The sequence below is a fragment of the Capsicum annuum genome, chromosome 3, assembly GCF_002878395.1.
Source record: "Capsicum annuum cultivar UCD-10X-F1 chromosome 3, UCD10Xv1.1, whole genome shotgun sequence".
Lineage (NCBI taxonomy): Eukaryota > Viridiplantae > Streptophyta > Magnoliopsida > Solanales > Solanaceae > Capsicum > Capsicum annuum.
Window position 1 is genome coordinate 15,299,380 of NC_061113.1, and position 19,552 is coordinate 15,318,931.

General features: G+C 34.8%; 2 protein-coding genes and 1 pseudogene across 2 annotated transcripts; all 3 read right to left on the reverse strand.

The window, feature by feature from the left end:
• Positions 1-4,379: 4,379 nt before the first annotated feature.
• On the reverse strand, positions 4,380-5,555 carry LOC107865741 (annotated as a pseudogene).
• Positions 5,556-14,125: 8,570 nt separating this feature from the next.
• Positions 14,126-15,602, reverse strand: LOC107864588 (1-aminocyclopropane-1-carboxylate oxidase homolog 1-like). The gene is made up of 3 exons (XM_047409114.1): positions 15,460-15,602; positions 14,868-15,164; positions 14,126-14,597 (listed from the first exon to the last, which is right to left on the reverse strand). Exons 1-3 carry the CDS (start codon positions 15,463-15,465, stop codon positions 14,346-14,348), a joined length of 555 nt encoding a protein of 184 aa, XP_047265070.1. The 5' UTR covers positions 15,466-15,602; the 3' UTR covers positions 14,126-14,345.
• Positions 15,603-15,647: 45 nt separating this feature from the next.
• LOC124897011 (1-aminocyclopropane-1-carboxylate oxidase homolog) lies at positions 15,648-16,007 on the reverse strand. Its single transcript, XM_047409115.1, has one exon. It carries the CDS (start codon positions 16,005-16,007, stop codon positions 15,648-15,650), a length of 360 nt encoding a protein of 119 aa, XP_047265071.1.
• Positions 16,008-19,552: the final 3,545 nt, after the last annotated feature.

Below are 19,552 nucleotides of genomic sequence, written 5' to 3' on the forward strand. Positions count from 1 at the left end.
ATATATACTACTTTAGAAAATATACACACATATATACGTACTACTTTAAATAAAATATAATACAATATATACACACACTATATATATAGTTATATACTAGTTAATAAAACATATATACATGTATACGTTAACTATATACGTCTATAGAAGATATTTACACATATATACGTACCATTCAATTTATGTACTACTTTAAATAAAATATATACTACAATATACACTAAATATATAGTTATATACTAATTTCTAAAACATATACACATGTATACGTTAAATATATACTACTTTAGAAAATATACACACATATATACGTACCATTCAATATATACGTACTACTTTAAATAAAATATACTACAATATATATACTACAATATATACACATACTAAATATATAGTTATATACTAATTTATAAAACATATACACATGTATACGTTAAATATATACTGCTTTAGAAAATATACACAAATATATACGTAGCATTCAATATATACGTACTACTTTAAATAAAATATACTACAATATATATACTACAATATATACATACACTAAATATATAGTTATATACTAATTTATAAAATATATACACTTGTATATGTTAAATATATATGTCTATAGAAGATATATACACATATATACGTACCATTCAATATATACGTACACATATAAAATATATGTACTTCTTTAAATAAAACATATGCTACTTAATATTATAAATTAATAATACTTTATAGTAAATTAGTAATATATTAAAACTAAGTATTTAATTTAAACTAAAAATTCAATCTAAATCATTAAATGGAAAAAATTACAAAGTAAGGACTAAGGAGTGAATAAATGTTGAATTTTATTGATTATAAAATGATCCAAAATTTATAATTTACATGGATGAAAAATCTACAAATTTTGCATCATTTTTTCCAACTCATTCATGTTAATATTAACGGGAACTTGCATAGGATAGTCTAAGTCAATGGGGGCAAAATCATGCATTGGACTTGATTCTGCTGAGTTCTCCCGTGAAGTCATAATTTTTTCAAGTCTCTGCTCGTCGTTCGGCTCCGCTTCCATTCCTTGATTTCTTCGTTCGTCTCTAATCCAATCTCTAAGGCAAACTAGAACATTCATTGCATTAATTCCCAATGAATGTCGGTTGTCTCCAAGCTGGTGTCGTCCCTAACTAAAAGCGCTCTCCGATGCAAGGGTTGACATTGGACCATTCAGGATATCTCTAGCTAATCTTGAAAGCATAGGATATTGTGCTTCATTATTCCTCCACCAATCCAACGTGTTGATCTGTAATCTGCGATCCTTTAGCGGCGATCGGAGATAATACTTCAGCTCTTTTCGATAAGTTGTTGTGTAAGCTCCCTCCTCAACACTGTTCCAACAAAGTAAATCATAAAAGTGATCAAGAAAACCAGTATGTGCCGGCCTTTTAGAAGATGATGGTTCCTTGGGAGGCGAGGAGCGACAGTTGGAGTGATATTTGTCGGCACAGCTAAATCAACTAAATCAGCATAGTGGTTATATAATTTATCTATGTAAGTGTTCGCATCGGCCATAGCCATCCACAAATCAGGTTTTTCTTGTTCTTCATCATCAGAATCATTGTTAGTATTTATCTCTAAGTTAGCATAAATAAAAGTACTAAAGTGGCACATAGTAGTATATTTCATGCACGGATTTAGCATAGCACCAACCAAGTAAATAGGAAAAATCAAAAAAAATATTTTTAAAATTTAGCAAACATGGCACCAACAACTTCTTTGTAACCTTCTTTATTTTTATATTCTTCGAGTAAACCAGAAATATTGGCTATATATGCCAAAATATTACAAACAGTAGGATAATAAGCACCGAAAAATTCAACCATAGCTATATAAAATTTTTCCAAAAATTTAACAAGATCATTAATTACAGCCCAGTCAGAATCATGTGGCATGCAGTGGGCAGAATCAGCAAACGAACCACATGTTGGTTAAAAGATAGTGTAATAGGAACTCTATATTTATAACAAGGTTTTAAAAAATCATACGTAGCATTCCATCTAGTATCACATTCTTTAGGCATCAATATCGGTGCAAGTCCATTTTGTTCACATTTAAGTTTAACGTCTTTAATTTTTTTCTATGATTATTTCCTTGAATAAAACCAACGGGAAGCCGAATTTTTTCAATATAAAGTTCAAAAAACTCAAGACCATCTCTTACAATTAAATTATATATATGACAAGCACATTTAACATGAAAAATTTCAGGTAACGGCGGAGATAACTTAAATTTTAACTTTGTTATAGCAGTCTTGTTGTTAGAAGCATTATCAAAAGCAATACATAAGAATTTATTTTCAATACCGTAAAATTCTGTAACTTTAGCAATCGAATCAGCAATAAAATTTCCAGTATGTTTAGATTTTCATCATATAAAAAAGCAAGAATATATTTTTGCATAACAAAATTACTATCTATCCAGTGACAAGTAATGGTTAAATAATCATTTTTATTTACAGCACGACCAAGATCAGAAGTTAGGGACATTCTACATTGAATATTTTTTAACAATGTTGATAAATAAAAACAATATTGTGAATGAAGTCTAAAAATATCAGCCCTACAAGTAGTTCTAGGAATACCATTAAACATAGGATTATAATTTGCTTGAATATAATGAATATAGGCATCAAAAGAAGGAAAACTAAAAGGCAAACAACCCACAGCTACCATTTTAGCTATTTCTTCTCGGTCCCTCAATTTATTATACTTTTTTATTACCTGACCGGTTGCTAGGTCCATTCTAGTTTGCGTTGGTCCACCAACATCTACACCATCTCGTGTAATATTTAACTCTCTTTGGTGATTATCACTTATATGTCTCATTAACGTACCCGTACCCACTTACTTGCCTCCTCTTTTATGCTTATATATTTGTTGACAAATATTGCATTGCACCTCAATATCTAATATACGGTCAAAAAATTGCCATGCAAATACTAGTTGATTTACGAGCTCTTGGGACACGGGGAAGACGGGGAGGGAGATTAACCGATTCAGATCTAACGTTAGCATTTTCTACTGCGGGTGTCTCACCAATATTTTCATCATCTTCGTCTAAATTAACCGCATCTACTTCATTTTCTTCTTCTACACCATAATTTTCCTGAGCTTCTACATAATTCATATCGTGGGTACCTACAGCTATTTCTTCCTCAAAAATTTGACTAAGCGGTACCGAAGGCGGAGGCACACAGGTATATCTACTACTTAAAGTACCTCTACCGCTAGTAATTCGCTTTTTACTACCACTATCACTGCCGGGACAAAAATTTTAACACCTTCAGTGGTGAGGTTTCTTAATTTATCCATAATATAAATTAAACTAAAAAAATTCAAAATACACAAATATAATAAAATTAAATATTCAACTATTAATACACAAATTAAAATTACACGTAAGAGATGGAACGACAATACCAAATTTTGGAAGTATCTGAAGGTTGCGACTTTAGAAACTTCCACTCGTACTTTATAATCGCAAAATTAAAAAATTAAAGTGAGCACTTTAGGAAATTAAATATATAGAATATTTGAGAATTGAGATTTGAGAGAATGAAAAATTATGTGAAAATGGATTTGAAGGTGTAGGGTATTTATAGGAATTTTTTTGGGGTTAAAAAATAATTTTAAATGATTTTTTTTATTTTTTAATTAAAATGGCCAAAGTAGCCGTTTGGACCCAAAAACGGCTATATAGTCGTTGGTCCAACGGCTATATTGGCCCAACGGGTCAATTTGTTAATTTAAAAAAAAAAAATTAAACCGGGCCGGTTAACAGGCGGGCCTGGACCAGGCTTGGTCCGGGACGGGTTAACCGGGCCCAAAACCAAAAATAAACTGGCTTGGGACCCAGTACCCTACAGCCCGTGGGCTGACCGGGCTGGGTTGATTAGGTGGGCCGGGTAGGCCCGACCCGTTTGACACCCTTAGTTAAACATCATCCTCCAGTTCAAGAAGCAAATCCTCATGTTCAACAAGCAAAGAAGAAGCACACCATGATGAAGTAGAGGAACAGGAACATAATGATGAAGCGGGAGGTGAAGAAAAAAAAAGAGAAGAGAAAGAAAAAGATCAAGAATTTGACGTCCAAAAAGAGAATGTGGAAGAAGCACACCTCTCTGATAATGATGATGAAGCAGAGGAAGAGGAAGATCAAGAATTGGATGCGTTCATTTTTCAATTAAGAAGGATAACATAATTACAGTGCTCACTAAGCATGCATCATAAACAATGTTATACTAAAGTAATATCTTTTAAGATAGTGAATATGAATCTTTGCCATGTAACATAAACAGGATGAATACATAGATCCTTAGAAGGAAGGACCTATATGATTCCTAAAGAAAATACGCTTTTTGCGTAAATTCCATAATGCTTTAACCTAAGTGATTCCACTAGTTTGAAGCATTTTCTTTTTAGGTCATAGAAGACAACCATATCTAAATGTTGGAATATTATTAGTTCATTGCATGACTGGAGGAAAGACTTAATCTCCGCATATTTAAAATTGACCAAATCTACGTTGTACTCCTTTACCAAAGTGCAGCTTACGTTATCCTTGAGTATCCACAGGTCTAGAATTGAATTCCTACGAAAGCGGAGTGCGTCTGGCAAGCAAAGCATCCCTTTCAATTCCATTAGAGCCAGACCAAAAATACTTCCAAAAGGCTATGGGGGTGTACAGTTACGAATTTTTCATTTTCTAAGTCAAGTGAAATAATTCAATTAGTATGGGCATAAGGAAAACATCGAGTCAACCAGTACATACATTCATTTACTAACAGACCTGACAAACACTGATGATCAGGTATGTCGGTAATTTCTTTCCATCTATTCAAAGAAATGTCACCAACCTTGTTTAGAGTACGAAACTCACATTTTAGTTGAGAAAGCTGAAGTTTGCCAGGAAGACACCGGGGACCCCGTAGAAAATATGCACCACTTTGTATTCCTTCCTTGAGTGAAGATTTCCAAAACCAAAATGGTAATATCCAGGGGTAGCAGAAGGTGAACATTTCGACAGTTCACACAGTTGTTGCGTGGCAGGATTGGACAAATAAATACGATGATAATCCGTTTTAAGGCAAACCAAACCATAACATACTTGCATTTTGCTGCAAACAAGTTGCCCATCAGGAATTGTGACGGTGTATAACTCCTCCTTGCTTCCATCCATGTCAACTGAAACAAATCGCAGCCTGGACCTTTCTGACCGGTGCAAGAAGTTCTAAGAAGTTGGGGGCCATTTTCTGTTGATTGTCTGAGGTGAGAATGAAGAAACGAAGGACTAATAATGAAGTCATTCCACAACTTGGATGTGCACCTTATCATGGACAATGACTTGATGAAGCATCTTAGCAAAAGAGAGGTTATAGCATCAGCAGATAGCTTATTGAAGTAGGCACTATTTGCATAATTTCCTTTCTCCTCCTCTGTATTACCTCTCTTTTCCTCCGTATTACTGATAATTCTTTTCTTCTTGTTAGGTTGCTGCAATATCATAAATATTAGATACTAGACTTGCAATTTTAATTGTTCTTTTTTCGAGCACAAACCCGCTATAATTCTTTTGCTAATGAAGAACAAGGAATGATTGTTACTAAGAGAATTCCAATTCAAAGTATAAAAAGTAGGTACACAAAGAAGACAAAAGGATTCAACATCTACCATATATACAAACAAAAGAAAAAATTAACCTTTTGGGCAGAACTTGAACACTTAAAACTATTTCACCAGCTCTGAGCATAAAGAAATTTGCAAAAAACTGTCTCAAATTTCTTTTTGAAGCAACTTGCTTCAACAAATCAGTTCATACCGATAAGCTACACCTATATATTTTTTATACCATTCGTCAGATCGTCTCCCTAAATTATAATAATTCTTAGTTCTTTTTTGTTTTTACCAAACAGCACAAGTATGTTTTATCACTCTTAGAGGATTAACTATAACAAGTAAAAGTTTGATTGAATTACTCTTCCATGACACAAGAAGCATTAAGAAGATACTTACTGCATAAGCAACAACAGGAGAAAATTGACAAATATAAGGCATCTTTATAAAAGTAAATCAAACCTCTATAGATTATAAGCATACAACAACTAATGAAAGTGACAACACTAACAATTATAGGATATTGACATATTGTTAATAGGAAAAAAATGTAAGTAGACCTTAAACTATGACCAAAATGCCTGCGACACACCCTAAATTTATTAGATGGTTGAGTTGTTACCTTTTTCTTTTGTTGTTCCCAACTGAGATGTGTAACTTTCATTTTTGGAGGTGATGGAGGAAGAAGGTGGTTAAATTTTCATTTGGCTTAAATTCTGCAATTTAAGGGCAATCCAACACTATTAGTATCATTAAAATATTTCTCCTTTACACAATACATTAGACCTCTCTATAACGTCATTTTGTTATAACGTTCTTTAACTATAGCGGTAGCTACCAAAGAAGGCTAGAATTTTATACAGTTGTAATCCAATAAACTTAACTCTGCTAGGTAGTAGCCTAGAAACTCAAACTGCAAATAGGGGTTATTGTTGGTTTAAAACCATTAAAGGAAAATAACGCAGGGATTAAATTCAAAAGCTAGCCGCTGAAACAGAGATGGAGTTTAAAGAAGAGATTATGCAGAGAGGTTAATTTTTTCTGGTGAAAGGCATATATTATTGATCACCAACTAGCAACTTAAATAGTTGCTATTATAACTAAAAATAGGACAAACCTACTATAAAAGAAATAACCTATTTCTACCTAAATTAACATATGGAATCCCAATTTGGCTAGAATTTCTAAGTAAAACAAAAATAGGATGCATTCTTAAAGCAACTTTCAACACTCCTCCTTGCTTTATGAAATGCAAATACCAATTCTTTGCCTTAGAAGCTCTAACTTGCTGACTGGAACGCAGTTGAACGCAAGGAGGAATAACAACATAATTCCCTCCCTGTTGTCCGTAAAAACAAGCTCGGCAACTACTTTATTAGTATTAAATAACAACATAAAATATTAGTAATTAAATTTAGAGAAATACTTAATTATTATAAGTTAAAGAGAAATACTTAAACATGATATGGACACCTTATGATTGTACTATTGAGAGAAGAGTGTTTTGATGTAAACTCAAATGAAAATCTATTGCATAACTCTCTCTCACTTGATGTTTAAAAACTAAGGGTGATCATTAACATGATAATAAGTGAAAAGGGGCTAAGATATGATATGATGTGAATTGATTGACTTGCAAGTCAGGGTATGACGATACCCGGTGATGACATGCCCTTGACAGAATAAGTACTATTGACCGTTTTGAAAGTGTAACACCCCGCATTTTTGAAAAACTGTCATTTCTATGCGTAGATGATCCAAAAGCCATAAATCCTATGCAAATTTGACATGTTAATCAATTATGTAGTGTGGGAACCTATTTGAGCATGAATTGAGATCATAGAGGTCCCCTAACTCAAGGACGAGTTGAAAGCTTTCCTATCGTTCGAGTTTGAGTGAGCGTCGAAACTTGGGTCAACTTCAATTGACCATAACTCTTTGTATATAACGAATTACAGAGCCACCTATATATCAAATAAAATCTCTTTGAATTAGCTTTCCAACAATATCAATTTTCACCAAAATCTATTTTCACATTTTTAGATAAAAAAAGTGGTATTTTTCACCCCCTATTCAGTCATAACACGGGATTAAATCCCCCAAACACCAAAATAAGGTTATTTTCACCCAAAATCACCAAGAATACTCCTTAGTATTTCAACCCAAAGATCAAAATCTTAAGATTTCACCATGGATTTTCAATAATTCTTCAAGATTTGAAATCCCCATTGCGAGGGCTACAAGAAACACCCATCAATTGTTCGAATAGCATCCATAAAGCACGAGTTCATTCAAGAGTCATAAATTAAGGTATGTGGAGTTTTTCTAAAATTTCATGGGCAAAAAACCCATCTTTAATTCATGCTAATGGTTTAGAAATCATGATTTTTAAGAAAGGGGTTATGAATGTATGATTACTAGCATGTTTTAGAAGCCTTGATCAGTATTGTTTTGGTCTTTAGGCCTTCCCCCAAATTGATTTGAAACTCTATATATATGTATGCATGTGTTTAAGGATGAATATACAATTAAGAGCATGAATCCTAAAGAATCCCTCTCTTGTTATGATTTTTCTTTACTTCTCATATTCTATGGACTGTTTTGAATGCATCTTGAAAAGCATGATATGAAATATCTTGATTAATGCTATGATTGAATTATGGTTTTAATTTCAAAAGAGAGGGATGTTTATGTTGACCAATGTTGAATATAAATATATAATGAGAAGATTTGCATGGTTTGTCAAAGATTACATGACCACCACATATTTATTGGAAGAATGAGATTTTTGCATAGTTTTAGGAACATGAAATCTCTTATACTATTTGCATGCTTGGATGGTCTGAATTATATTTTAATGAAATAATCATGCATGGTTCAATATGGCTCAGAAGTAGGACTTGCAAGTCTTGGTGTGATGACACCAACTCAGTTAAAGCCATAGTAATTCAGAACAGAATAGAACACATGTTTGAAATCAGATTTTCAAATTATGAATTCTGAAAGATGCATGTTTAAGAAAAGGTTTAAAAATGGGCTTAAAGAGAGTTAGATGGTTACCCAAAGAAAGTACGAGTTGCAGGACTCTATGCTAGAAACCGTGATTTACCGATATAGGATTATGGTACCATGCTTTGTGATCTTGTGTACCTTGATTCATGTCGTCCCAAATTGGGACTATGGTTAGGAGCCCTGCTTTGTGATCTTGTGCACTACCATGACATATTGATTTGATTGGGGATTTTGGTACCCTGCTATGTGATCTTGCGTGTCCCCTTATAGATACTCCAATCCTTGTGGCAAACTTGGATTGGGGGCTTGGCCGCCGAGTCAAGAGCGGATTCCATATAACTCGTAGAATTACAGATTATAAGGTGTACCATCTATCTCAGAAGTAAGACAAAGAGTGAGTCATGGTTTCAAAGAAATGTTTCAAAGTCTTTAAAATGTGCCCATGTGTTTCCATATATTATATGTAAAATGTTTTATGAATTGCTCTCACTTATGTTATATATAAATACATTATTTTGGATTGCTCTGTGTACCAGTACAATTGTATTGACCCCCTACCCTCCTAGGTTCTGAGGCTTAATCTTGAGGTCCTGATAAGAAGTAGATTTCTTCTGGCAGAAGTGCAGAGTTCAGTTGGTGAGCTTTCTATATTTCAGAAGGCCTAGTTGTTTTCAGTCATTTATCATTTATTATGATTTTGGTCTACTGGGGGCCTTGTCCCAGTTTTCATACAGCTTTGATTTGATCATGTAGTAGAGATTTCGCAGATTGGTTCAGACATTATCTAGTTATTGTTGGGCTTTACTTTCTATATTATAAATTGAATTCAGACTTATGACCATGATTCCGTTTCATTATGTATTTTTCCGCATTTCCTATTTGTATATGAATGGTATATATGATTACAAGTTAGAAGGGCTCTCGGGCCTTCATGGTTCGGGATGTCTGTCACGGTCAGGGCCCTGGTTCGGATCGTGACAGAAAGTATGGAGCATGACTTTAAAAAACTAAAAATTGAGTTTAAGAGAGCTAGTTAGTTACCCGAAGAAGACGTTTGAGTGTAGGGGCTCATCGCTGGAAACCGTAATTACCGATGCGGGACTTATGATATATTGACATTTAGGACATCTCACATGGGAGAATTCCTTGCAGTGTGCTCACATGGGGGGATCACCACTCCAATCCTGGCGGCTACTTGGATTGGAGGCTTGGCCGCCGAGTCAAGGACAGGTTCCACATAGCTCGTGAAATTACAGATTTGTAGGGTGTACCGACTAGATTAGAAGAATAACAAAGAGTGAGTCAAAGTTGTCAAGAATTGTTTTGAAGTGCACTAAAATATGCCCATGTATTTTTACTTGTATTATGTTCACTGATATTATGAAATGCTCTCACCTATTTTGTATAAAAACATGTTATTTTGGGTTGTTTGGGTTGTTTCACATACCAGTACATTTGTATTGACCCCCTCTATTTCAGGATCTGAGGCACAGTCCCGAGGTCCCGCTAAGTAGTAGATTGGTTTGTCAGAGTTTGCAGTTGGTGTGCCTTCCTTATTTCAGAAGGCCTTGTTATGGGACAATGTCATTTGCTTTTAGATCATGGTCCGACCCGAGGCCTTGTCTCGGTCACAGACAGATGTTGTTTTCGTATTGTTAGAGATTTCGCAGACTGGTATTAAATGTTTTCTGAATACTTATGAACTCATATTTGTATGGATTAGTTGAAGTAAGAGAATGACCATGTTTCCGTTTTGTTATGTTTTCCGCATTTCCTTTATAGTATATGAATTATGCATATGATTGCCAATTAGAAGGGGCACTCGGGCCTTCATGGTTCGGGATGCCCGTCGCGATTAGGGCCTCGGTTTGGATCGTGACATAATCGATCTGTCTATATATAAGTCGGATCGATAATCGATCTGTCGGATTAATAATCGATCTGTCTATATATCTGTCGGACAGATAATAGATCTGTCATGGGTCATCTCCCTAAATAAAAAAAACTTATGGACCATTTAATTAAAAAATAGACTTAAAAGGTCTATTTAACAAAGAGTCCAGGCTATTGACATAACATGATATCTAAAAGCTACAACGAGAAAAAAAATTCAAATTATTTTCTTCAAAGAATTTCTTGTTCATATCATCAAGAAATCCAAACAAACAATAATAAATGTACAATTACAACAAAATTAAAGAGTTATAATCACATTAGGCAAGTCAAATCATTTTTCCTAGTAGATAACATTCACGTACTCTGTAAATCTGATCAAATAAATAAAAAATTGGTAAATATACATTAAGTGGTAGATGATGGGGCACATATGCACCACTTTTTTAACGAAGAATATATCACTTTAAATCGCAAAATTGAGAGAATATTTGCCGCTCTCAGTGATTTTGATTGCGTTGAGTGAGATGGTCACATAGATAGGTTATTCTTAATAATAATAATAATTAAAAAAAAAAAACAAAAACTGGAAAGTCACCTCTTTGAATTTTTCCAAAGTCAATCTGCCTCTGCCTTTTCTTCTCTTCTTTATGCACACCACATATCCATGAGTACCATTAAATAACCCTTTTGTTTACTCTCTTTGTCTATCTTTACTTGGGATGTTACTAAACTAGACGTTCAACTATATTTGTTCAGTTTTGAAAATCAATCAATAATTTAACCATTTGTGCTCATTTTACCTTCTGTAATAAACAAGTCGAGCGCGCTCCTGAGGTTATCAAGGGCTGATGAGTTTTACTGCACATATTTCCTAAATTAAATAGTGGTTAGAGTTACTGTCAATGAGCTACTAGCGTGCATGCATCTTATGATTAATTTCCTAAGACATGAACTAGGTAATTAATTCATGTACGATCTTTCATGATCTTAGCTAATTGTAGTTGTGGAGCTTGTTTTTACTGACAATAGGCATAACTCATTAAAAACTAGTAATCAGCAAAACAATATTCAAGAATACAGCATATTTGAGTTTGTTTTAGGTACTTTAGTGATTCCAGCATCAACAAGATTTTTGACGCCCGCCTTAGTATCATCAAAGGCTTATAAGTCACTCATTTTGCCATAACTTTCCTGAACTCTGGACTCAAAATCATCTGTGCTAGAGACTACCATCTTTTTTTGCTATGATAGTCTCCTAACTTGGATGAGAAATACTTCAATTTGATGTTCTAATGTACTTTGATTTCTATGACTACAAGAGAACTATAAAAAATATATATATATCAAATCTAGAAAAAAGAGAAGATGAATAACAACATGTGGAATTAAGTCTAGGAAAGGAAAAATTGGTTTGCAAGCTGCAAGTACACATTTTAATGTCACAATTACAAGATATATCTCTTTTATCAATAATAATTTTAGACACTGAGTTGGTTGACACGTTTGAATGTCACAATTACAAGCTCTGAAGTTAGAGAGGGAGCGGCATTACCCACTTTTGGATGACAAGGACATCATTCAAGCTGGATAACACCTCAGACAAGCAACAAACCTAGAATGTATAAGACGTGTATATGTATGTATATGTACACATAATTACTTATTAAAAAAAGACATACAAACTATATCGGTTTTCCAAGAACAGGTCTAAGAGATTAATAGAAATAGAAGGTAGTGGCAAGCATCTCAGAATAGTTCATATCTTTTGAAATTGTTAAGACATTATTGAATGAAAAAAACAGGATTCCTACTGTAACAACTTAGATGTATTAAATGAGGTGGTCAGTCATATAGAACTCCTAGTTTCATGTCTCACTGTCAGCCAGTACCAAAAGGTACTTCCACATGCATGGCCCAAGAAAATGATCAGGTTAGCACAAGTAGGCATGCTAATATAAGATTGAATTAATATATGTTTTCTTCCCTTGAAATTTTAACACATTTAGAAGAGATGGTCACAAGAAGTTCAACAAAGATGACTAGGCTTAAGCTTCTACATAAGGTGACGACATATAGTTCGACAGGGATGACAAGGATTGAGACGCAAACCCTTTGACACGAGTCTGAATTTCGTTAAAAGGGAGAAAATAACATTTTAATAAGTATGGAGTGCATCTATCATTCATAAACTTTCTGTTCCTTTAGGCATTTCTTTGCTCAAATCTTGAGAAGAGAATATCTTGTGAAAGCTAATATGAGTCCACCACAGTACTAAGGACCTGTTTCTCAACCTGGTGGCTAAGCTATAAAGACAAGTTATCTCAAGAACAGGAAGTAAACAGCAGTAAAGTAGGACACAGGATGTTTACGGGTAAACTTCCTTGATCAAGGGAGTAAAACCACGACCTTCCTCAATGGGATTTCTCAACTGCTTCACTAGCGCCAAGCAAAATTCAGATTACAATCTTATGTAATCTAGAAATTAACCTCTTAATCCCTGTTAAAATGTAATAGTTATTGATCACTTTTCTGAGATTTTTTACTGTTTTTAGGTTTTTACTGTTACATTGATAAAAGGTTGATTAGCCAAGTTAGTTAGTGAAGTTAGTGGAGGCACCAAGTTAGTGTTTGCTGATTAGATTAGTTATCCAAGTTGTTAGAGTTAGTTAGGAATGTTCTAGAAGCTCATGTGACATACATGTGAGCCTATAAATAGCAACCATGCCTCTCTCATTGTATACTCTCACCACTTGAATAACAATATCTTAGCTCTTTCCTTTCTTCTCTTCTCTGCTTCAATGGTTTCCGTGTGTGTGAGAGCATTGTAATGCATCAGTTTAACAATCCCTAATCCCTTGCAATAACTCTATTGCAATCCCTCATCACAATAACTCCATTACAAAGACTCTGTCAGCTAAATCTAGCTAACACCCACAAGTAGAAAAGAAAAAGGAAAATCAAATACCTACACTGATCTCTTGAAGAGGAGTGGGTTTACAATGTTAAAAATGAAATTACAAAGACTCAAGCAGGGACACTTTTCACCATGAGCAGAATGGTTTCCCGGTTGTTGAAGCTTTGTTTTCAATAGCTCAGAACGGTAGCTTTTGCAGAAGAGAATAAGCTCCTTTTGTTTTTTGCAAAAACTAGGTTTTCTTCCAATGTAATGATGTGTATATATGTATATATGAGGGGTGACGGGAGAGAAAAGCCTTAATTGATTCTCATTGGAGGACAGGGGAGGACCAGTGCGGTGCACCTCAGCCCTACTTCCATTTACTACTGATACAAAGCAGTACGGAGACAGATTTCGTGTAACAAACTTGTAGGGAAGATAGCATTGCATACCAGGTGCTCTCATCAGGTTTGTCAATCATCAAAATTCACGATGCTAGGAGGCACCTGAACTCATCATCTTGTATTTCCTTTTCGTTTATACAAGTTTTAGCTCCAGAATTTGAAACTAATTTTCGTTACTCACTAGCAGTAGTCACACCACACTATATTTACAAAAAAAAGAAAAAAAAAAAAGATAAATAGAACAAAAACAAACATTTTATCCAATGCTACATGTATTTAATTGACAATCATTTATTTCGGACCAGAATAGACAATATAACAAATAGAAAAACTTTGCCAGCCTGATCATTCACGAGGACGATCTTGCAAAGATCATAACAGTTGATGTTTCAACATATATAAACCTTCAGCATAAGATACATCAAAAGTTAAATTCTTATTACTCATCATACTTTCATTGTTCCATTGCTGTGATTATATCTTGAAATGCAACAATGCAGAAGCTCCATCCAGGCCCTTTTTACGGAAGTAATGAGTGTAGTCTTCCACTGTGGTTGCGCGATATTTTGGAGGATTATCTTCTGACAACAATACAGTAATTGGTCCATAAAGCTTAGAAGATGGCAATGGACCTGTAAGGAAGAAGCATGCAACTGATATTCTTGGTCCAACTTTATTTGCCAATACTCGGTGCTCAACACTTAAATACTTGTCATTTGATATGAGCTGCAAAAAAACCAGCAAAAATAAGCACAACTAGTATCAATACCAAATAAGGTATTACATTCATTCTTATTGAGTAGATATTGTCAAGAATGGATCTTGGACCTAACTCAACTTCAAAAGCTAGCTCATGGGGTGAGGAGGATTACCCACTAAGCTAGCTCATTAGTTGGACCTATTCCCCAACTAATGTGGGACTTTTTACCCACTCTAACAGATATAAGGATCGAAAAGAAAAAGACTACTAGCCTACAGAAGATCTCCGATGTTCACCACAAGAGCACCAGGTGTAGGAGGAACATCCACCCACTGATTCTGGTGAAGCACTTGTAGTCCGCCGATATGATCTTGTAGAAGCACTGTGATAAAATCATTGTCAGAATGTTTACTGGTGCCAATGGCGAGTTCTGGCTGAGGGCATGCTGGATAATAATGGCCCAAAACACTGAGCCCCTCCGTGCAATCACTATCATTGAGATGAGATGGAGTGAGGCCTAAACCCTCAGACAATAATTCAAACAAGGATTTGCCCAATTCCATCATATGCTTAGAGTAGTCCATAGTATTTCCCTGCAGCAATTTCATAAAATTAATGAACAGCACATATCAGTATTAAAAGAGAAATGCTATGCTTGATTGGCTCTCTGGGTCCGGATTTCTAGTTAAATTTTCTTACTTTTCCCAACTAGTATTTATCAAAACTTACCCTCAGAGTCAGCGTAACTCAATTGCAACGAAACATATAACAATGCCAACATTTTAATGGTTTATTCTTGATTTTTGTCACTACACAATACATAGTATTTAGTTACTAGGTTAATAAATGAGGTTGGTTGATTTTCTAATTCATCCTCAGAACATATACCTGCATGGTCTTGGAAATTCTTCTGGACTGGGAGGATTAGGAGCCATTGAAAAGAAAATGGAGTCCCTCCAATTTGCAGCTGGAACAGAAGGGCTATACAAATCAAAATTGCTAATGTGAGCCACCTTTCTCGTGATATCTCGAGTGTAATACTGTCTCTTAACCTTGATATCTTGCTCAAAAAACTCTCATGTTCCTCGCAACATTTCTCCAAGGACAGAAGTTGGAATTTCATGATTAACCACTTGGAAGAAACCCCATGTCCCCGATGCATCTTGAACTTTGTCCACAATCTCTTTATGCTTGATTGGGTCTTCATCCATGCCTTCAAGGTCTATCATTGGAAAAATGAACGGTGACCCACATCTATCCAAGGATTCTGGCCTGTTTTTTGGTGGTAGAATGAATATTTCAGGTACTTTGGTGATTCCAGCGTCAACAAGCCCTTTAACCCCAGCCTTAGTATCATCAAAGGCTTTAAGGTCACCCATTCTGGCATGACTTTTCTGAATTGTGGCCTGATAATCATCAGTGTCAGAGACTCCCATCTTCTTTGCTGGAATGTTATAAACAGGTAACTTCCAGAGGTTCTTAGAACCCAATGGGTAGCACAGGATACTATAAATACTACTTACTCTTTATGCACAACACTATCATTCCTATCCACAAAAAAAAGAAGAGGATATAAATAGTTTTAGTCCCTTTCACTGGTCACTGTCTGCGCCCGCTGTCATTCTTGACCCCACTGATATACCCAAAACAAGAAGGTGGATAAGCAAAACAAAACAAAAAAAATATTACCACTCTTAACTAATGTGTTGAGAAAATAATAACCCACAGCAATAATATCCAAGACAAATGACAAAAACAAGACTGTAACAAGATTCTTAACTAATGTGTGAGAAAATAACACTCAATAAGAATAATATCCACGACAAATAACATAAACAAGACAGTAACAAGGCACCAATTCTTTTTAGCATGGAAAATATAATGTGTAACAGATCGAAATTTAATAAGAAACATTTTTGTACTTAGGTTATAAATTCAAGTACTAAATTCTGTGTAAATTAGAAATGCATATATCAATATTTATGAAACTTTAATTACAGTATGTTATATTTGCTAATTGTACATCACGGCTCAATTATTTGTTCTAATATGCATTTTGTTATGAATTTCTCCATTTCTGTGACAAGAACTTGTAATGCAGCAATGCAAGAGTTCCGTCAAGGCCTTTCTTGCAAAAGTAGTCTGTATGTTTTCTCACTTTGGTCACACATAGTTCTGAAGAGATGACTAGGATTAAGATGCACACCCTTTGACACGAGTCTGAATTCACTAGAAGGGTAGTTTTTGGACAACGGAGAGGGAGAAAATAACATTTTGTAAGTATGAAATACATCTGTCAGTCATAAACCTTCTGCTCCTTTAGGCAGTTCCTTCAGAAGGAGAGAGGAATCTTAAGAAGAGAATTTCTTGTATTTCCTTCTTGTTTACTCAATGAGCTACTAGCATAAATGCATCTTATGATTAATGTTAGTCTAAGTTGAGCGGACTCTTCACTTTCAATGCTGCACCGTGTCGGATTCTCCAAAAATACACTAGCTTTGGCGAATCCGACACGTACCAATTGACATTTTTGAAGAATTCAAGCAACATAGATTAGAGTTTGTGACCCAAATTTTGTTGATCCGTCCTGAAAAGTTCGCGGTGCGACCCATGTTCGAGATTTTTTTTTGGGGGCGGTCTGTTGATACGATTCAAATGGCCGCCTTAGCTTTCAATGACATCATCCGAAGTCAGTATGTGGGGCATCAAGCTTTGGTCACATTAAGGAAACGGGATCCGACATGGAGGGCCCGATTTGAGTACACCAAAGAGCAATCCCACATGTGAAAGATTGCTTGGAGCATTGAAGATTGAGGACTCTATGACCACCCCTTTTCATTAAGGGTATTGTGGTCATTTTCTTATGTAATAAGTTAGACTATAAATAGGTTCTATTAGTTCATTTGCTAGTTAGTTTTATGAATGATGAAATATTGAAACATTGAAAGTCCTCTCTTTGAGAATAGAACACCTTAGTGTAGTCTTAGTTAGGGCTTGGAAAAGCTATTGTAGTTTAGGGCTTAGAAAATCCAATATTTATATTTGCTTAGAAACGGTGGTTTTTGAGGTGAGTTGATTCTCTTAGTAGTCAGCGTAAGAAGATTGGTGTTTGATTATTGAGACTTTGAGGGTCTCTATGTTTAATACACGTGTTGATTCCCATTGTTTCATAAGATCTTATGTCATCTTGCCTATCCCTTATCTTATTTCACTTTGTATATTTGTATCTTGCCTTTTTTATCTCGTGTATTTGCGTTGTTGCCATGACTTGTCTCTATCTTGCTCTCAATTTCTCCTTGTGTTGTGGACTATTTTAGCACTTCGTAGATCGTTCCTGTATCATTTGGTATCAAAGCGTGGATTGATCTTGTTCCCACAAGATCAATCTTGGGCTCGTAAACTTGAAAATAAAAAAAAAGTATTAGAAAACTGAAAAATTAAAAAGAGGCAAATCTGTCCATTTTTTTTGTTCTTGGCCGAAATTGTGTTGTTGTTGTTGTTGTTGTTGTTTTGGCCAAGATTTGTGTCTAAATTTAGGTGTGTTTTGATTGTCTTAGTTGTTTCTAAGTGTTAGTTTCGTTTTCACGAACACCCTTGAGTCTAGATCCAAGTTGAGCTTGAACATTGTTGTTGGTATTGTTGTTTCGGTTTCAAGAACTTAAACATTGTTGGTGTTGTTGTGTGGACCAAAACTTGAAGGTGGTTTGAGCTCGTGTTCTTAGTATTTTGTTGTGGGTTTTAAGCTTGAAAAATGTGTTGTTGATTGTTGGAGGTTCAACGTGAGGCTAGGTTTTTAAACTTCTATTGAAAGTTCTTGTTGTTCTAGACTATCTTCATGTCTAGTTGCAAAAAAGCTCTTCAATAGTGTTGTTTGATCCAAAAGACAAGTGGAAAGAAGTGAGGCCTTTGATAGTTTTTAAAACAAATCTCAAAGACCTACCAAAAGGGAAGGGGGACAAAAAGATCTACAAAAGACTTGGTACTAAAAGAGGGAAAAAACACTTTTCTAGGTGTCCAAAAGAGGAAAGGGCCACCAACCCTTCAAAAAGGTGTCTTGCCCAAAAGATGTAAGACAAGTCAAACCTTTTTGAATGTGAAAAAGGGCTTCAATCTTGATATTTTTCTTCCCCAAGGCCGAAATACACTTCTGCAAGAATTGAAAATTAAACCAAAATTTTAAAGTTGGAAAAATAAGAACCTTTCAAAAACCGCAACCAATCCTAGACCGCCACATCACTAATTTTTGTACAATACCGGCACTTAGGGCTCAAAATCTTGGATTCTTAGTTTCTTATTGTTTATTCTTAGTTTTATTTTTTTTATTCTTATACTAATTGGCAACTAGTAAATACCTACTAAGTTGTAAATTAGTTTTTGAATATGTTTCTTTCGTGTCTTCGTTATTTGTGTATTTTTCTCCTTTGTAACTCGTAGTAACTTCTTTATTTCAAGTTCATAAGTGAATTTGTTTTGTGTCTTGAGTCAATCAAAATAAGAATCCATTTTGGCTGCCAAGTAGGATTGACATCTTATTGACTACCAGAGTATAAGCAACTTTCAATATTTGCGCTCCAATTGTGAGAATCACAAAGGTGAGTGTCTCGAGTGTTGGTAAGGATCTTTTTGTTTTATTTTATTTGTTGTTGTCTTTTTTTTACTAGGTACCATGGCTGCACATAATTTCAAGGCCACGTGTGATCGCTTCCATGACGATCTTGAAGATATGAAACAACACATTAAAATCATACGCTAATTTTTACCCAAACTCTTCCCTCAAAATCCAATTGTCTAAACAACTTGCGATAAGAGCTTTCTGCTGCCCAATCTTGTGATGGACATTCACACCGACGTAAAGACGAACATACTCATGAACGTCAAGGTAAAATAACTAACCCTTACACTTTTGTGCATGTGAATGATAATTATGTGGCTAGTAGCCCATTGAGTGTGAGTTATAGCTTGCCTATATGTGAGTCTATTA

Excerpts from the sequence above, each read along its gene's own strand:
- LOC107864588 (XM_047409114.1), bottom strand. Across the intron at positions 14,598-14,867 it reads CTACACCTGGTGCTCTTGTG|CTCATATCAAATGACAAGTA; the intron begins GTGAACATCGGA and ends GTTTTTTTGCAG.
- LOC124897011 (XM_047409115.1), bottom strand. The coding sequence starts at position 16,007 with ATGGGAGTCTCTGACACTGATGATTATCAGGCCACAATTCAGAAAAGT.